Source organism: Gymnoscopelus microlampas (genome assembly GCF_963454915.1).
Source record: "Gymnoscopelus microlampas genome assembly, chromosome: 2".
Classification (NCBI taxonomy): domain Eukaryota; kingdom Metazoa; phylum Chordata; class Actinopteri; order Myctophiformes; family Myctophidae; genus Gymnoscopelus; species Gymnoscopelus microlampas.
In genome coordinates, this window is record NC_139939.1 from 47303820 (window position 1) to 47323819 (window position 20000).

Consider the following 20000-nt stretch of genomic DNA (forward strand, 5'->3'; position numbering starts at 1 on the left):
ATCCAGGTCATGCCCAGGATCTGGCACATCCACACGGCCAGCGAGGCGTTGATGAGCGCGTTGCCCAGCAGCAGCGTGCACAGCACGTAGTTGCCGTGGCGGCGCACCGACTCGATCTTGCGCGCGTGGTTCTGCTCCTTGTCCGTGCCGCTGTTCTGCAGCACCTGCAGCTCCACGGGGTCCAGGGCCAGCAGGCTCAGGTTCAGCCCGCTGAACAGCGCCGACAGGCCGAGCAGCAGCACCGACACCAGGACCTGATGGTGAGAAAAGAGCACTTATATAGGTGGCTGCAATTCAGAACTACATGGCCCCTGTAAAAAGGCCAAGCCTATCACCAGTGGTGGAAAATGTACTCACATTTTATACTTAAGTAAAAGTATGAATACTGCAATATAGAAATACTCTGTTACAAGTAAAAAGTCCAGAATTAAAAATGTACTTGAGTAAAAGTACAAAAGTATTGGTATCAAAATGTACTTAAAGTACCACAAGTAATAGTACACATTATGCAGAATGTCCCATTTCAAGTTTTGTATAAAAATCATTTGAAAATAGCTGATCTACAAGCTTACAATGCATCGCCATGCTTGAGCTTGTAGATCAGCTAATTTCAAATGGCCAAAATGCATATAGGGCTACATTGGTTAATGTATGTTTTGTAATAATAATCAGAATCTACCTATTTTAGTAACTATAGTAACTAAAATGTTCAAATAATTGTAGTGGAGTAAAAGTGGAATATTTGCCTCTGAGATGTAGTGGAGTAGAAGTAAAAGTATTGGATATTGGAAACCACTGGAAAAGAGCACTTACAGGTGGCTGCAATTCTGAACTGGCGTCTGTAAAAAGGCCTATCACCAGAAATGCCCCCCCCCCCCCATTTTTCTGTTATCTATATTTTTTTATGTTAAAAGGTTAAACCTCTATTTAGGAATCATTGCTATAGAGTGTTTGTTCAGTCACAGGAGTCTCTCCAGCTCTTTAATAAACAGAAAATACATTTTCAGGTTGGTGCACAATTTCAGCCAATCAGGAGAGTACCCATTTATCAGCTTCATTTTGATAGTGATCCAGTTCCAATTTTTGTCTGCTCATTTATTTGTGTCCCCACTTCCAATTTCACTTGTTTAATCTGTATCATGACTGACTGAGTTCTCTATCCTGATTGGAAAAAAATGGTATCCCGACCTGAAAATGCATTTTCTGTTTAATAAAGAGCTGGAGAGACATGGAGACACCTGTTACTGAACAAACACTCTATAGCAATGAGTACTATCAGAATATAGAGCTATTTAACACTTATTCTAGCCAAAGAAAATCACTTACCCTACCTTGAATGTTTGAATTAAATGTTTCGATGAATTGAATACACATGGATCATGGACCACAATGGAAACAAGCCATAGTGCACTGCTTTCTTGGGTTTAATCCTTTTAGCAGAACTTGTATAGAACTGTACTTTCTGTGCTTTTTGTTGGGCAAACTATTAATAAAGTATTCAATCAATCAATCAATCAATCAATCAATCAATCAAGCAATCAATCAACCAACCAATCAATCAATCAATCAATCAAATGGCAGTAGTACTGTGCAGCTTGACATGCTTTATCCTCCAGCTATGTGAACATTAAATAAAATAAAAACTTGATCACAAAAAATAATAATCAATCAAACAAACCTGCAACCAGAGGTCCGGCGCCGACGAGCGCTCCACCACCGCCACCCAGAAGTCCCTGGTCCGGTAGTGTTCCCACCTGGAGCCGTCGAAGGCGCACATCGAGTAGTGCTTGATCTTCTCTCCTCTCCGCAGGTCCTTGGCGATCAGCTCCACCAGCACCGAGTTCTGGCTGGAGGCCGACCTGAACGAGCCCATCACCTCGATGTCCGACGTCCGGGCGTGCTTGTCCATGCACAGGTTCCTCTTCGGGTGCATGACCTGCCCCTCTCTCCCGGGACTCGGCTCCTCGATGAAGGCGATCCAGGGCGCGGCGTTGTTGGCCCGGGGAGGCTGCTGAGCCCCCTGGGACGGCCCCCCCGATGCGGTGCCGGTGCGGTTGATCTTCTGCGCCGGGGACGCGGAGGAGTAGTAGACCCGCAGCATGAAGCGGGTTCCCTCGGTGGCTTTCAGCACCCCGTCCTCCACGGACAGCTCCCCGCCGGTCTCCTCCGGCCGGAAGCCCAGCATGCGGCCGCGGGCCGGCTGGGCCGCCAAGGGGAGCAGGACGACCAGCCACAGGGAGAGGAGGAGAGAGAGGGGGGGAGCCCTCCGGCCCCGGGGGGAGGAGAAGAGGCAGAGGACGGCCGCATCCTCCGCAGCCATGATGCGGTGTGAGGAGCCTGTCTGTGTGTGTGAGTGAGGAGGTGCTCGGTCACTCCGAAATGAGCCAAAGTCACGTGAGACTAGGGACTGTGTCGTTCTGCTTCTCACGCGCCATCTGCTCAAGACTCCATCTGCTTGAGGAGGGGGGGGGGGGGGGGGGCGATGATGATGATGATGATATTATTATTGTAGCTTACTTCTGTATCCTGATTCCTACCACAGCGCCCTCATGCAATTTCGTTCGGAAATGGTCACCCAAAATAATGGGTGGAATATAATGTATACAATAAATCAAAAGACAGAAGGGCTTTTGCTAAACATTTAAAAAAAAAAATCTCTCTCGGTTTATGAAAGATTGTGTTGCCAAAAATGTAATGTATATATGGTAAATTGTACCACTTTAATCAATCCTGTCCTTTGGGTCTGTTCCGAATAATGTCATCTTGTCAGCTAAACCTAAATGCAAGTTACATAAGAGTTGGCTATACATCTTCTAGCCTATAGTCGACGGCAAACCTCCCTTTGCGAGTTTTGGTCATGGGGGCTTGTCTGGGCTTGTCTGTAACCTCAGCCAATTAAATCCAATTATGATAATTGGTGAAAAAAACAGGTGATTCTCTCCGAGAATAATTCTGACAAAAGTTATTATCTTTTACTATCTTCAGTTATATGTATATATTTTAATCTAAATGATGAGTAATATTCTAATTTCAGTAGACTTACTGCTTGTCCATGAATTTATAGAAGAAATATATTCTGTCACTGCAGGGACTGGCCTGTATTTCAAAATAAGTGTAATGTAGTGTTTGTCCACCTGGGGGCAGTATTGTATAGGCAAATTCATGCAACTATGCAGCAGGACTGAACCTAAACTTTACCATACAATTAACAAAGGAATGACCTTTTAACAATTCACCTGTGATTTTAAATCAGTGCATGTCAACATGAATCAATGCTGTACAAATACAAAACAGTCGTTATCATAAAATGGCTATGAGTTTTTTTACTCATAATTATGATGACTCGACAGAACTCTTGACCAAATTAAATGACTGAGTGTGGACACACATACATGAACGTCAAGACACGTGACGTCATACAATCATTCATACCCTGGACATGTTCGGACATGTTCAGTTCAGAGAGACAGTCCTACATTAACACCCATGACAGATATAGTACTCAACCCCAGTAGGCCTACTTCAGTCAAGGAATATTATTACTCAACTGTCTACAAGTGTACGTTGCTCAGTCAGTGTACTTGAGTTAAAGCACTCGAGCACTTCCTCAAAAGTAGGCCTACATACTTAACAAAGAAGCCTACGTTTTCTTTTTAATATCATTGCATTTCTGTACATAGAAATACTATAACGTAGCCTAGCCTACTTTCCCCCCAAATAGATAGATTCTCCAGAAATCCAGTTCAAAGAATATCAATACTAGTTTAAATGGGGCTTAGGTTAACTCATAATGCACCTTTTCAGGCTCGTGGAGTCCTACAAAAGTACAATATTTGTCTTTGAAATGTAGTGGAGTGAAAGTCATTGAATACTTTATTAACAGTTTGCAAAAAAAGTACAGTGGTAAGATTATAAAAATCAATGCAATTCAATTCAACAAATAAGCTCAAGTATAAAGTAGGCCTATATACTCAACACATTTACTTAAGTTAAGTACAGTAATCAACGTTGGCTACTTTGTTACTGTCCAATCACTGTACAATCCTACTAACACTTTAAGCTGCTTTTGACTGTTGAGAGGCATTTTGGGGGCGGAGCTCTAAACCGTAAATAAACTACAATCATGGCGCTCTGCGTGCACTGCAACCCAACGTCAACTAACTCTCAACTGTAAAACGCGTTGACTTGACTTTGAAGTAACATTTGGGTTTGTCATATTAGCTATAATGAAGTTATGGTGCGTGCAGTCTATGTGCATGTGGAGGATCTCATATATGAGGGCGACATATTGTTAAAACACCTCATAACTGCTGTCTGTGGTTAACTTGCTATAGTTGCTACTACTAGTAGCCTAGCCTGCAGCCTGCAGGGGTTAGAGCAGGTTCTTTCACTAAACTGTTTGTGACCATTTCAAAGTTCATCAAATGACAGAGTTTGTCAATATTTAGTGAGGAGGGAGTTAGTCATTAACTGGTAGAGAGAGAGAGGGCTGCTGTTGTGGAGTATCATTGTGCACTGAGACTGAGTAGCAAACAGGTTGTCTGTTCTCAGTGGTGGAAAGTAACTTGGTACAGTACATTCACTCAAGTACTGTACTTAAGTACAGTTTTGAGGTATTTTTTAGGTACTTTACGGGAATATTTACAATTTTCAATACTTTTACTTCTACTCCACTACATCTCAGAGGTAAATAATATTATACTTTTTACTTCATTACAATGATTTGAAAACTTTAGTTACTTTGTAGATTTGGATTATTTTTACAAAACATGCATTAACCACTTCAGCCCTCCATTCGAAAATAGCTGATGTACAAGCTCACAATACGTCGCATCGCAACATAGATCTGCTATTTTCATAAGATTGTTTTATACATTTGAAAACTTGTGGAATGGGTCATTCTGTATAATGAGTACTTAATACTTTTGGTACTTCAAATACATTTTGATGCCAATACTTTTGTACTTTTACTCAAGTACATTTTGAATTCCGGACTTCTACTTGTAACTATTTCTATATTGCGGTATTGATACTTTTTCCACCACTGTTCTGTTTCTGTTGTCAGAATGTTTGGTGTCCGAGCTTTACGAGGTCTCGGTCCACTGGTCAGAGGAGCTGGTGGTCAGTCCGGTCACTGGAAACGGACCAGAGCTCACAGGCTGGACATCGGAGGGATCAGAACCCACACAGCGGCTCACAGGCTGGACATCGGAGGGATCTATCCGCCCATCGCCACTCCGTTCACCGTTAAAGAAGAAGTGGACTATCAGAAACTTGAAGAAAACCTGAAGAAGTACGCTCAGATACCGTTTAGAGGTAAACAACAATGCACATTATGCTTAAATATGGAATCACGTCACACTGAACCTCAACCTTTAAATCTCCTTTTAAACCCTCAGCTCAGGGTTTTTTGGGGGTTTGGGGGAGTTTTTTTTAGGCATATTCAAATGGCAGAATATTAATACTACTCATAAAGAATTGGCATCCTGATTCCCTGGAATCTGGAAGCAGAATGTATTATTAAACTACCTCGGGGGTTTTATGAGGCAATGCATGCAGTCAGTTTGCTCAGGGGCCAGAGGGGCCAAAGTTCTCCCTTCATTCTGCCAAACAAAATGGAAAAGGTATTCCCTTCCTCAGTGTGTGTGCGCCCTCTGGTGGATTCTATCGTGTAGGACGTTTCAGGACCGGTGCTGTCCACCACTGGTTCACTATGGGCTCACTTTTCAGAGCATCCTAGCTATTGTAAGCTCTCTGTCAGCAATACTGTGCTTTATATTCATATATTTTAACACATTAAACCATTAAGAACCTGCATGAGGCCGATTCTACAAATGTCTTCTAAACCCTAACGTTTGTTTTTGTTGCTATTTCAGTGGTTCTCAAACCTTTTCATGTTAAGGATCACCTAAAATGTATTTGGCCGCCGACCCTCTTTCAAAATATTTTGTTCCAGGGACCCCCAGAAGCAAAGATTTGAGTTAGAAATGTTCGCTTAAAAATATATATATATTCAAAACATTTGGACAAATCTTCACGATTTTTAGCCACGCTATGAGCTTGAATATCTGCTATTTTTGAATAGCCAAAGTATAAGATATGGTTAAAGTGGTTAAAAGGATTGCGACACAGATGCGTTCCCGGATTGAATGGGTTAACCACATTGTGAGCTACCCTATAAAACGACATTTCTAGTAAAGCATGGCCTATTATCCTATAAAGCAATATTTTCCACACAAAATTGTTATCTGTTGTAAGACCCGAAACACCCAGTGACTCCAGGAAACAACACTGATGATGGGTCCAAGGTTGTGCATCAGTAACTAGCCTGGTTCCAGACCACTCTCTGAGTGGACATTATCAGCCTGAAGTTCCATGCAGCTTCAGGCTGATAATCAGGCTACATCAGTACATGTTTCAAGACTTGAAGCCGATTTCTACAAAATGTCTCCTAAATCCCAACAGGAAGGATATGTTTCTATATCAGTGGTTCTCAAACATTTTCATGTCAAGGACCCCCAAAATGATATGTATTTGGCCGGGGACCCCCCATCTCAAAATATGTTGTTCCAGGGACCCCCAGAAGCAAAGATTTGAGTTAAAAATGTTGGCTTTAAAAGAATATAAATATATTAATTTGCACACATTTTCTCGATTTTTCAAAAATAGCAGATCTACAAGCTTATAGCGCGGCACTCGGTGCCGCGCTATGAGCTTGTAGATCTGATATTTTTGAATAGCCAAAGTGTAAAATAATGCTTTTTGGCTCAAATGAAAAAGTGACACAGATGCTTCTTCAGGTCTTAATGTGGTAGAAGACTAGTTTGGTAAGTTCAGCTAGGCCTATGTAAACTCTATATACTTTGTTGGCCTGGGTCCCCCAGGGGGTTCTATACTGGTCTCCTCCTTTTTTTTTTGCCCCTACAACAGATCTCCAAAAATAGCAGATCTACCAGCTTTGAAGCAAGGTTTTGAAGTGGTTTTGTGTGGACCCCAGAAAGACTAATGGGGATCCAAATAAAGAAGGAAAGAATTAATTACAATTTAAAGTACACGTGACGTGTTGTAGATCTGCTTTATTCTGCAAATGTTCGTCTATTGTGGTGTCGCCCAGAATAGGGACGATAGGGTTAATGTGTTTAATTGTAATTAATTAGTATAGCACATCCTGGAATCACATTAAACACACCTTACTATTTAATTCCATATCATTCTTAATCAATATTGTGTGCTGTGTGTGTGTGTGTGTGTGTGTGCTCGTGTGCATGCGCTCGTGCGCATTCTGCAAATGTTCGTCTGTTATGACGTTCCCAGAATAGGGACGATAGGGTTAACATGTTTAATTGTAATTAATTAGTACAACACGTCCTGGTATCACATTAAACACACCTTACTATTTAATTCCATATCATTTTTAATCAATATTGTGCAGTCCTTATAACAGGGAAGTGATTTCATGTGAAGGTCATGGAATGAGCTAATTTAGCTCATCATTTCTATAATTGTGACAGCAGGTTTTGTTTTGTTTGTTATATGTTATATATATATATATATATATATATATATATATATATATATATATATATATATGTATATATATATATATATATATATATATATATATGAGGAATGGGGAGGGGTGGAAGGCTTATATTTTTAAGCGAACATTTCTAACTCAAATCTTTGCTTCTGGGGGTCCCTGGAACAAAATATTTTGAATGAGGGTCGGCGGCCAAATACATTTTGGCCGCCGAGGGGTGGGAGGGAGTCGTGGGAGAAAATGTAAAAGCAAAGAGTTTTTGTAACCTGAATACAATGTCATGTGTACTCTTTCAATACATTTTGCTTAAAAAATATATTGTGCAGTCCTAATTGCGTGTGCGTGTGTGTGTTGCAGGGCTGGTGGTGCAAGGCTCCAATGGGGAGTACCCCTATCTGAGTGAGGGGGAGAGGGTGGAGGTGGTCCGACGGGTCAGGCAGTCTTTGCCCGGTGACAAACTGGTTATGGCTGGATCTGGCTGCGAATGTAAGTCTGTGTGCGTGTTACTAAACTTGTGAGAGCCAAATATCCCCACAAGTATATATAATAGAATTTTAGAGCAGTGTTTCTCAAACCTTTTCATGTCAAGGACCCCCAAATTGACACTTTTTAGCCCACGGACCCCCATTTGAAAAAATATACCAGGGACCCCCATAAGAGAAGATTTTTACAGCATAGCAGTGATTCTCAACCATTGTAATTCAAGAACCCCCACTTTGACATGTATATTAGGCTATATATGGACCCCCATTTAATGTCATCTCTGGGACCCCAATTTATATTGTAAAATCCTTGTTAATTTAACTCTGAGAGTGTACAAATGGAACCAAATGGACCCATTATGGTCCATTTGGTTCCATTTGTACACTCTCAGAGTTACATACCCATAAGGGTCCATTTGGCTCCTAAATATCTATCATTTAGGTGGGGAGTGGGGACCCCCTGGAACTCCCTCAAGGACCCCTGGGGGTCCCCGGACCCCACTTTGAGAACCACTGTTTTAGAGGACACACTTTTTTTTGGTCCTCACAAGATAAATGGTTGTTTTAGGGTTAATAAAGATTTGGGGAGTTAGGTTTACATTTTAGGAAAAGATTCAGGATGTGGTTAGGGGTTAAGATTAGACATTTCGAGGTTAGGTTTTAGGGGTTGGAGTTATTTATGCCTGATTTATACTTAATTTGTGCTGGTGTCATGCATCGCAAATAGCGGATCTACAAGCTTGTAGATGCCATTTTCAGCTTTAGGGTTAGGGTAAAAAACTGCCTTAATACATAATAATTCCCCTCTATAACTAAAATAAAAAATGTAAAACACTAACATTGTCATTTATGTTATAAATAGTTAATTTTTTACTCAAGGGGGACAACGCCCATTGCAAGTTGATGATGTCATGTGTCCATGTCTGGTCCAGCCCTAAGGAATGTTATTAGCATGTCTTAATAGAGCACCGAAGTCTGACGTAATTTACACATCCTAGGTTTGTCTACCTGGTTCGCGGTTTTCCACCCCCATTCTGAATCCCCATAGACGTATTTAATATCGCGTCAAATAAGAACTGTGTTCCAAAAATTAAACAAATGACCCTGGCGGTTTGATTATCATGGATATGAAGCATCAACTGACGGTGAGAAAACGCTAATGTTACTTCCGCCGAAATAAAATTTCGCCAGAAACAGACTGTATCAAATATGAGACTGACTATCATAAACGATACAGAACCTCCTCCCTGACAATATCGCCCAGACAGTTTGTTTATTTTTGGACCACAATTCTTATATGAGACGATTCTATGATGACCTAATGTTATTCTCCATAGCGAAATTACTTTACGAACCTGGGGATGAACGAGTGACGTCAGGACTTCTGTACTCTATAAAAAACAACTTGATACTTCCTAAGGTTAATATGAGCGTCAAACCAATATTTAAAATACATATTATTAGCACATGCATTCCATACATTCCATAGGGCTGGACCATACAAATGACATCATCAAATACAATATTTAAGGTGTTTTATATTTTTTATTTTAGTCATTTATTTTAGTCAAGAACTGTTTTTCTTCAGCAAGGAAATATGACCACACGCATTTACGTATGAATTTCCAAATGAACACTGAGGATTTTACTGTGTAGTGTCGAAACATTTAAGGAGAAAGGTCCAAGGGATGTGATTAAGGGTGGGTAGAAGAAAATGGAGAGAATGCAAAAAACAAAAGAGTAAAAATGAAGAAAAGGTAATAAAAAATGATGGCTTTGAACCTGGGTTTTTCCACATGGGGGTATTCCCATGTGGAAATAAGGAAGTGGAGCTTTACATTTTGACATATGGCTGAGACTTATCCGGGGCGACTTAAAATAGCAATGTTTATATCCAAGTAATTTTATGCAAATTACAATGTATCACATAAGGAAAGCTGAAGGATAATGGAAAATATCCACTATAACACAAATGTTTTCACCCAACGCTTGAACTCTTTGTTCACAACAAATTGTTCCGATAAAGGAAGCTAGGAGGAAGGTAAAACGTATTTGTCACATTAATAGCATGCCAACATTTAAACAGTAATTTTGCCCCAAAATCGTAACTCGGTTAATGTTTTCTTCCCATTGATGTGTTTTCTAATGTAGCTTTGGTGGTCTATTTACCTCCAACCCAGCTGTAAGCGATAGAAACAAATTGTATTTACAGTAATCGTGGCAATGTTTCAAAGGTTTTGAAGTTATCAATTTAATGAAAACTTATATTCAAATGAGTGGAATAAGGTAAACTAAGGGAATATATTAACCACTTAAACCATAGGGTCTGAGGAAGAATAATACAATATACTATATTGTTATTATGGTCGTTTATATCGCTTCACGTCATGTTCGTGTGACGCTGCACTAGTATGATCAAGTAGGACGTCAATTTGCGAAAAAACACCAAAAGTTAGAATATGGAGATAAGAGGTTTCTGGGTCCCTCGGCAGAGATGGTGATGATATTGTAAAATCAATTTAACTCTGAGAGTGTAACGGGTCCATTTGGTTCCATTTGTACACTCTCAGAGTTACAGACCCATAAGGGTCCATTTGGCTCCTAACTCTCTATCATTTAGGTGGGGAGTGGGGACTCCCTGGAACTCCCTCAAGGACCCCTGGGGGTCCCCGGACCCCACTTTGAGAACCACTGTTTTAGAGGACCATGCATGTTCATTTCGACCGCATGTTCATTTCGGTCAGCTATCTTCGACAAAGTATGAATTGGGGCTTAATGTGTGTGTTGGGTCCCTCCCTCTGTGCCGTGCAGCCACCAGAGCCACAGTCCACATGACTGAACAGATGGCGGGAGCCGGGGCGGACGCAGTCCTGGTTGTGACGCCGTGTTTCTATAAGGGCAAGATGGACAGCCAGGCTCTCATCCAGCACTTCACAAAGGTTGGCACACACACACATACAGCAGTATTGTGAATAAATCCAGTGGTTCTCAAAACCTCATGTTAAGGACCCCCAAAATGATATGTATTTGGCTGCGGACCCCCACCTCAACATATATTTTGTGCCAGGGACCTCCAGAGGCAAGGATTATGACATTATTACTTGACGATTAAATTGTCAAGTAAAATGACCGCATTTCTGTTTACTTAAAGTACTTAAAGTACCAAAAGTAAAACTACTAAAATATTTGAAAATAGCCGATCTACAAGCTCACAACGTGTCGCAGCTTGTAGATCGGCTATTTTCAAATAGGTCTAAGTACAGTACTTAAGTAATGTACTTCGTTACTTTCCACCACTTAGTCTCACTAGGGCAGATGGTGATGATGAGGCTAGACACAGGTCCTGACCCAGTCTCTGTATGTGCCCTGTACTGCAGGTGGCTGACAGCAGCCCGGTGCCAGTGGTTCTGTACAGTGTGCCGGCCAACACGGGCCTGGACCTCCCGGTGGACGCCGTGGTCCACCTGGCCCAGCACCCCAACATCCTGGGCCTCAAGGACAGCGGAGGAGACGTAAGAACCCCAAAGACACACACAACACACTTCATTCATTCTAAACCAGGGGTGGGCTTCACGATCAAAGCGGGTGATGATATCATCAAAAGAAAAAACGAAATTACCTACCTGGGCTCTATCTTGGAGGCTGACCTCTCTGGTGACAAAAATGCTGAAAAAACGATCAAAACGGTCCACAAAAAAACACGCTATTTGCGGAGTATTGATCGTAAAGTCAGTAAGAATACTCTGAAGACTCTTGCAGTGGCCCTCATACAAGGTCATTACGATTATGCATGTACTTCATGGTATCACAACACCTCCAAGGCCTTAAAAACAAGGCTCCAAACATCCCAAAACAAACTTGTAAGGCTACTTCTTGGCCTCAATTACAAAACCCATCTAACCCCTGATCATTTTGCTAGGATTGGATGGCTTAGGGTTGAGGACAGAGTACAGCAACTTGCTATGGGCCTGGTCTTCAAGATATACCACAACATTGGGATCCCCCTGTATTTGTCAAAATACTTCCAAAATGTTAATGATGTCCATGATCACAATACCAGAGGCAGCTCCACAAACCTTGCCCAACCCTTTTTTGGCTCAACAAAGGGAAGTAACTCGTTCTCATGCTATTCATCAAAAATGTGGAACGCCCTACCAAAAGGAGTAAAGGAGTGTAAAACCCTACTCTCCTTCAAAACTGCCCTAAAGATACACCTTCAGGAGGCTGCAATTGGAAAATGGCCCCTGTCTAAGTCCTAACCTAACCTACCCCCCCCCCCCCTCTCCTTCTTCTTTTGTACATATTTCTCACTCTTTATACCAGTAACCTGTAAACTGATTGTATGACATTCTATAGTAGTTGTGTATAACTGTCTGTCTCTTATATGTCACCATGATTGGTGTGCGTGGGGAACTCATTTGAAACAAGCTCAGTGCTTTTATGAGTCTTCCAGTTTAGTAGACCTCGCATTGTGAATTTGTACTTCCATGTACTGTTGTTCTCATGTCTTACTAAATAAAGTACATCAATCAATCAACGTTGTAGATGGTGAGGGCCACTAAATTTCCACATTCACTCTGGGGGGGGGGCCGCATTGTTTATCGGCACTCTCGCCTATACCCCATTATTCAAAAAGCCCATAATAGTCACATATGTGATAAATAAGGGATATTAACAATTATTATTCTTGTAACTTTGTTTTTATTTAGCATTTAGTAATGCTTCTATCAACGTACTACAGCTGTACTGCTAAACAAAACTTCACATTCCTGAGTATGCCTTTCAGAGTATTGCTGTAACCTTGGCTTAGAAATATACAAAAATGAACACTAGAATTATAATTAATAAGGCTTCTATTAAAATAAACGAGAGCGCGCTCTACTGGTGGACTGTTGTAATTAAAATGGTTTGTGGAAAGTTGCATGTTTGGAACAGCTGAAGGCAATAGTTCACCATTTCGGATATGTTTAGATTACTTACTAAAAACTATGACGAAAAATGTTCGTATACTACCTTTCTTACCGACGAAAACTAAATGTAAACTAAATAAAAACTGAGATATGATGACTGAAACTAAGACTAAATATATTCAACAAAGTCAACAAATAAAAACTAGACTAAAATATTAGGGAGGGATTAGGGAGAAGAGATCCAGTAGAACTAAGACAAGTCAAGTGAAAATAGCAGATCTACAAACTCACAACGCGTCACGCTACGTGTCGTGAGCTTGTAGATCGGCTATTTTCAGCATGCAACCAAGTGTAAAATCAGCCATTACGACTCCATCAAGGCACTGCCAAAATATATTTTAGTCGACTAAATCAACTGCAGATTTAGTCGACTATAATCTTATGACATTTAGTCGACTAAAACTAGACAAAAACTAAAACATTTCAGATGTCTAAAATATGACTAAAACTAAATGGAATTGTATTCAAAAGAATATGACTAAAACTGAATAAAAATTGCTGTCAAAATCAACACTGCCTTGATGTGGACATAGCAGGACAGAGCCACATGACTATGATATGATTATTTCAAACCTTTGCTTCGATTACAGTTAATGACCAATTTTTTTTAAAACGAAAAGATGTAGTGAAAATAGCAGATAAACTATTTTCGCGAAGTACTGTATAATACAGGGCTTACGTATTACGAGACTATTGGATTTAGTCAACTATAAAACATCTATTAGGGTTTCTATGTGCCGATTTGTTGATAATAATAATATTAAAAAAAATATATATACACACACGTTTTTCCATTTCCGCTGGATGATCAGTGCCAACTGCTACAGTATCACCTGATGATGATCATTAACCCATTAAGATCTGGAACGCATCTGTGTCATTTTTTTTCCAGATCTACAAGCTCATGGCGCGGCACTCGGTGCCGCACCATGAGCTTGTAGATCTGCTGTTTTTGAATAGCCAAAGAAATCTGAAAATGACACAGACGCGTTCCAGGTCTTAAAGGGTTAAAATAGGTCCGATAGCGACAGTTACTACACTGGCAACAGTCGCTCCACTGGACTCGGTGTCTTTATCCTCCTCATTAGCCTCGTCGTCAGAACACAAACTGCCGTTTGATTTCATCCAACTCAAAGTCGTCTTCATCTTCCTCTTATGGACAACCACTCAAATCCCTTCACTGTGAGATTGTCGGAAGGTTCAGCAGCAGGGTAGATTCATCTTCCCGATGGGGTAGGGGGGAACCAACCAATAGACCATACATGGGCAACTGACGGCCCGGGGGCCACATCCGGCCCCCACCTTCACTTAATGCGGCCCGCAGGTTAATATCGGAATACTGATACAGTATGTTATTGAGTTCAGCTGTTATAATTCCAAACATGCAAACATGACCCGCTTTAATTACTTCAGACTATATTAGTAGCTTAATGACTAGTATTAAAATTCTATTGTCTTTTTATGTCCATTTTATGTCCATTGTTTTTGTATTTAAGTTCATAAAGTTAACATAACATAAGTATAACTAAATGCATTTGAAATACAATTAAAAAAAATGCTTTTCAGGATTCTAATTCAAAAATAGTAAAAAAAAGAAATCTGGATTCCAATTCCAAGTGCGATGCGTTTTGAGCTTGTAGATCTGCTATTTTTGCTACTTTTGTGTGACATAGAGTGGCCCGCCAGTATATGCAACGTGGCCCTCTGGAGTGAGTGTGGAAATATAGTGGCCCTCTCCATCATCAAAGTTGCCCACCCCTGCAATAGACCTAGACATTCCTTTGTGCCGCTAGCTATGACGCTGTATAATGAGGCACACAATGGTAGCTCAGCTTGCTCAGAAACAAGTACAGATGTACCGATACCACGTTTTCCTTCCTGATCTCCGAGACCCATAACTTGCGTATCGGTCGTTACCGAGTACCGATCTGATAGTGTGTAATAAAAAAAATAAAAATCTAGTGGTTCTCAGAGTGGGGTCCAGGGACCCTCAGGGTTCGTTCCTTGGGGAGTTCTAAATGGACTCTTGCACTGCAGGTCTGTAACTCTGAGAGTGTACAAATGGAACCAAATGGACCCGTAAGGGTCCGGCAATATGTTACCCATCATGCTGTATCTACAGTACCTTTTCCTTCCTGTAATCTGTATTTTTAACTGCTGCACTGTCTTTGGCGACTGAATTTCCCTCCTTATCTTAGATCAGAGTCACTGCTGCCGTGCAAGAAAGCCGATGTATTTCAGCAATTCTCTGTCGTTATCGACCAGCTGAATGATTGTGTAGGCAGTAGCAATCTTTTGCGTCATTCAACCTGGTAGCCATTGTAAGAATGTACTGTAGCCACAATATACACAATAATCATGTAGTCGAAACCACGTTGGTACATTGGCCAACCAAAACCAAAGCAAGCAAATGTTGGCTTGACATGTTAATGTGCGTCTCCACCAGAGAATAGGAGCGGAGCTGAACAGGGGGAAATGCCGCTCCACACTCCAGGGAGCTGTTGCCCCGCCTCGCTATTCGCCCACGTTGATCCCCCCTTTTCCGATCCCCCCCCGCTCCGTCGCTCACCTTGATTTGCACACCTCTCGCTGTGCACTCCGCTCAGACCCCTCCACTCAGCAGTAAAAAAAAAAAAGAAGAAAAAAAAGTATTTTGCTGCGTGTTCAAATCACACCCTTTTGGCACAAATGCGTTTCCATCAGTGTGTAGACTCTAGAGCCTAGATGGAGTGGACAGCAATGAAAAACACAGGGGGCACGGTGGTGCCTGCAGTCAGTAGCGCTGTCGCCTCACAGCTAAAAGGTCCTGGGTTCGATTCCCACCGGGGACGCTGTGTGCACTGGGGGCGTGTTCTCTCCTCCGCGTCATCAGTGCCCATACTGTGTGGAGTTTGCATATTCTCCCCGTGTCTCCTAGGGTAGGTACCCTCACAAAATGGTGCAGTAATCCTGGTCTCTATACTGCCTTCCCTGGTCAGCCAGGGCGCCTGATAGAGGGGAAAGGAGCTGGTTGGCCCCCAGAAGACACACTGACAGACACAACCCAGTGGTGTCGACTACAGCCCAATTTAAGCTACTTAATTATTATAAGGTTCTTAAACAGACTTATTTTCTTAATTTCCGCAATTTCAAGAATTCAAGAAATGAGTCACATTCTACCAGTCCCAATCATATACTTTCTATTCCAAATATGTTCCAGCCATTATTCTAGATCCCTTCCAGCTGTACCACTCGGCTACATATCTGGCAAGACCGATGTCCAATTTAAGATGCCATATCTTTCATCTGGGCTGTCTGGTAGTGTTTTTCGGACCGTGTTTCTCTAAATAATTTCAGCATCCTCTGAAGGACAGAGTTGTGAAGTGGTGTCTCTTCAGGCTGCCTAACTGACTGAAACTCTTCTCACACCGTTTACAGTGGAACGGTAAGCGTTTTTTCTCCGGTGTGGATACGCTGGTGTTTCTTCAGGTTACCTGACGCACTGAAACACTTGCTGCATTGTTTACAGTGGAAAGGTTTTTCTCCGGTGTGGATACACTGGTGTCTCTTCAGGCTGCCTAACTGTCTGAAACTCTTGACACACTGTTTACAGTGGAAAGGTTTTTCTCCGGTATGAATATGCTGGTGTGTCTCCAGGGTACAAAAATGACTGAAACTCTTGTCACATTGATTACAGTGGAAAGGTTTTTCTCCGGTGTGGGTACGCTGGTGTGTCTTCAGGTTACCTAACGTACTGAAACACTTTCTGCATTGTTTACAGTGGAAAGGCTTTTCTCCGGTGTGGATACGCTGGTGTGTCTTCAGGATACCTAACGTACTGAAACCCTTTTTGCATTGTTTACAGTGGAAAGGTTTTTCTCCGGTGTGGATATGCTGGTGTTTCTTCAGGCTACCTAACTCACTGAAACACTTCTTGCATTGTTTACAGTGGAAAGGTTTTTCTCCGGTGTGGATATGCTGGTGTGTCTTCAGGCTGCTTGACTGACTGAAACTCTTGACACACTGTTTACAGTGGAAAGGTTTTTCTCCGGTATGAACACGCTGGTGTATCTCCAGGGTACAAAAATGACTGAAACTCTTGTCACATTGATTACAGTGGAAAGGTTTTTCTCCGGTGTGGGTACGCTGGTGACTCTTCAGGTTCGAAGAATTACTGAAACTCTTGTCACATTGTTTACAGATGTGAATTGTCTTTCCTGTGTAAGTCAGCTGACCTCTCTGTACCTCGGATTGAGTTAAACTCTTGGTAAACGGTTGATTGTTTGTAGATCTTGGTTCTTCTCTGTCTCCTTGCTGCTTGCTCATTGTCGGGAGCAGCTGTTCATTGTCGAAGCTGCTGCTATCCATGGGATGTAGTGGCCCAAGAATATAGCTAATGATGTGTGATCTTACAATACAGGAATGGTTACAGTATGATTACCAGTAGAATATTAAGTCTATGGTTCTCTTCTGGAATCGTTCCTCTTGTAGACGGTAGAGGCTTGCTTGATGTCTCTCCTCATACAGGCTGTGTCCTCTACTTTTAAGCCAAGTTGATTCGATGCTCGTTTCGTCACTATGATGTCAGTCCAATTAAAATGGACTAATAGGTGGGTCGGTCGGTGGAGCACGGCCCTTGAGGTAGGTTCCCCCCGGCAAATGCACATATATGGAGATCAACATGCACTGATGTCAGACAAAACATAAACCAAATGCACATATATGGAGATTTGAGCTTCAACATGCACTGATATCAGACACAACAGAAACCTCAAGGTCAGCTGTCAAATGAACATACAGTACATGGAGTCAAATGCCCCCGTGTTGATATTTGCCAGACCCAGAGGGTCGGCCTACATGAGGCTTTGTCTGTCCCTCTTTCGTCCCTCTTTTGTCCCTCTTTTGTCCATATATGGGCATAAAAGGGACACAGACAGACACATACAGATATCTCTTTTGTCCCTCTTTTGTCCATATATGGGCATAAAAGGGACACATACAGATACATACAGAGATCTCTTTCGTCCCTCTTTTGTCCCTCTTTTGTCCCTCTTTTGTCCCTCTTTTGTCCCTCTTTTCCTTCAACCACTAGGGGTCTGGCAGTACCAGGTGTCCTGGTCCTAGTTTTAAAAATCACACCCTGTGTGAAGGTAGCGGCGCCTTTGATACATTTTGTCATCGATATGTGTTTATAATAGCTGAGTGGTTAGTGAGCCCGCCTGGGGAGCCAGACCCCTGGTTGTCCCAGGTACGATTCCAGGCTATGACAGCAATGTGTCGATGTGTGTTTCCTTGAGCAAGACTCTTCACCCCTAATTGCTCCCCGGGCGCCAAAGGAGGGAGAAGGCTGCCCACTGCTCCTAGTTGTTATAGGATGGGTTAAAAGCAGAGGACGAATTTCACGCTATGTGCATATATATACATATATACACATAATGTGACAAAATAACACCCCAAAGGAGTGGGGACTATTCTATATCTATTCTATTCTATAATGTGTTTATAGCCATGTGTCACGTGAAGCTTGACCAATCACTTTGTTGACGCACCTGACCAATCAGAATGTTGACGCACACGGACAAAGTCAGGTATAGAGCGGCTAGCGCCGCTAAAAACTAGAGGTTCGGGGTGGCTACTGTACGTGGCCCACACACCTACGTCACACCGCCGATCTGACTGATATGCCCATATACAGTATGGAGATCTCTGTATCTCTCAGTCCTCGCCCCTTTTATGCCCATATATGGAGATCCTGGATGTCATTAGTATATGCCCATATATGGGCATACTGATATGCTCATATATGGAGATATCTGTATCTGTCAGTCCCAAGCCCCCAGAGCCATGGTAGAACAGCGACGCTGCCGTCGCCTGGTGGTGGTGGAAGTAGAGCGTTCTTCCGGGTGCCGCCCTTAAGCCAATTTTAATATAGCATACGACACGTTGTGAGCTTATAAATCGACTATTTTAGAATAGCTAAAGTATATATTTGGCGTTAAGTGGTTACTAATGCATGTTTTGTAATAATAATCTAAATCTGCAAAGTAACTAGTAACCAAAGCTGTCAAATAATTGTAGTAAAAAGTACAATATTTTTCTCTGAGATGTAGTACAGTAGAGTACAAGAATAAAGCATCTCAAAATGAAAATAGTCAATTAAAGTAAAAGCATCTCAAAATGTTACTTACTGTAAGTGCTGTACTTGAGTAAATGTACTTAGTTACTTCAACCTGCTGGTCTATCCAAGGTTACAGACACTTTGTTTAGTGTGTAGTGCAGCAGTGATTGGATGACTCAAACAAAAGCAAAAACGTATTTTTTTAATTAATGATTATTAAAAGAGGACATGCGTTTTTTTTTGGGAAAGAGACTTGTTGGGACCCCATCTATATTTTGAAAAATATTTAAAAATAGTGAAAATAGCCAATCTCCTAGCTCACAACGCGGCTATTTTCACTATTTTAACCCATTATTACAGGGAAAGCATCTTTGTCATTTTAGATTTTGGTTATATATTGTTGTCGGGCAGAAATCTCTCATCTCCATGTTTTACTTTTTGTGTTTTTTCCCCCGCAAATTAACGCCCTACTTGATCATACTACAGTGTCACACAAAAGCATCAAAAGTAGCAGATCTGCAAGCGATGTGTTTTGAGCTTGTCGATCTGCTACTTTTGCTATTTTTTTTATTTGAATCCTGAAAAGTTCTTAACTCTCTCAGTGCCAAAAACGAGTTATCCCGAGTTTCTTTTTTTTTTTTTTTTTTTTAATAAATTTCAGAACCCAAGATATCGTGATCCGAAGTTTTGCTGCTCCATTCACTTCTTGTTTAACTTTTGTTTTACTTTTAAAAAATTGCTGGCACAGTATGAACATATTTTTTTATTTCATTGGCACTGAGAGTTAAAGGTCTTATGTAAAAAATATGTAATATATTCACAATTTTAGAGCATGTCCGTGGTCATCATATACCTAACAAAGATGGCAATTTTTTTTTAAACCCAATATTTGTGTATTAAAAAGCCAATCT

General features: G+C 41.4%; 2 protein-coding genes across 3 annotated transcripts in view; one reads left to right on the top strand and one right to left on the bottom strand.

Annotated features, from left to right (window-relative positions):
- Positions 1–2320, bottom strand: part of LOC311065243 (metal transporter CNNM1-like) — a gene marked incomplete at its 5' end in the record, with an annotated part of 23197 nt that extends 20877 nt beyond the window's left edge. Inside the window, 2 exons of the mRNA XM_084085483.1 lie at positions 1–254; positions 1679–2320. The exon at positions 1–254 is cut by the window's left edge and continues 593 nt beyond it. Coding sequence (XP_083941609.1) covers positions 1–254; positions 1679–2320 — 896 coding nt within the window. The remainder of the gene's footprint in view (positions 255–1678) is intronic.
- A 1826-nt stretch (positions 2321–4146) lies between these two features.
- hoga1 (4-hydroxy-2-oxoglutarate aldolase 1) overlaps positions 4147–20000 on the top strand; it is a 32620-nt gene continuing 16766 nt past the window's right edge. The window contains exons 1-5 of one of the 2 annotated variants that reach the window (XM_084075787.1): positions 4147–4207; positions 5066–5316; positions 7898–8026; positions 10834–10961; positions 11400–11534. In XM_084075787.1, coding sequence (XP_083931913.1) covers positions 5067–5316; positions 7898–8026; positions 10834–10961; positions 11400–11534 — 642 coding nt within the window. In that variant the 5' untranslated portion in view covers positions 4147–4207; position 5066. Of the gene's footprint in view, positions 4208–4456; positions 4687–5065; positions 5317–7897; positions 8027–10833; positions 10962–11399; positions 11535–20000 lie in introns of those variants that run through there. The other variant, XM_084075786.1, reaches the window with a different exon arrangement.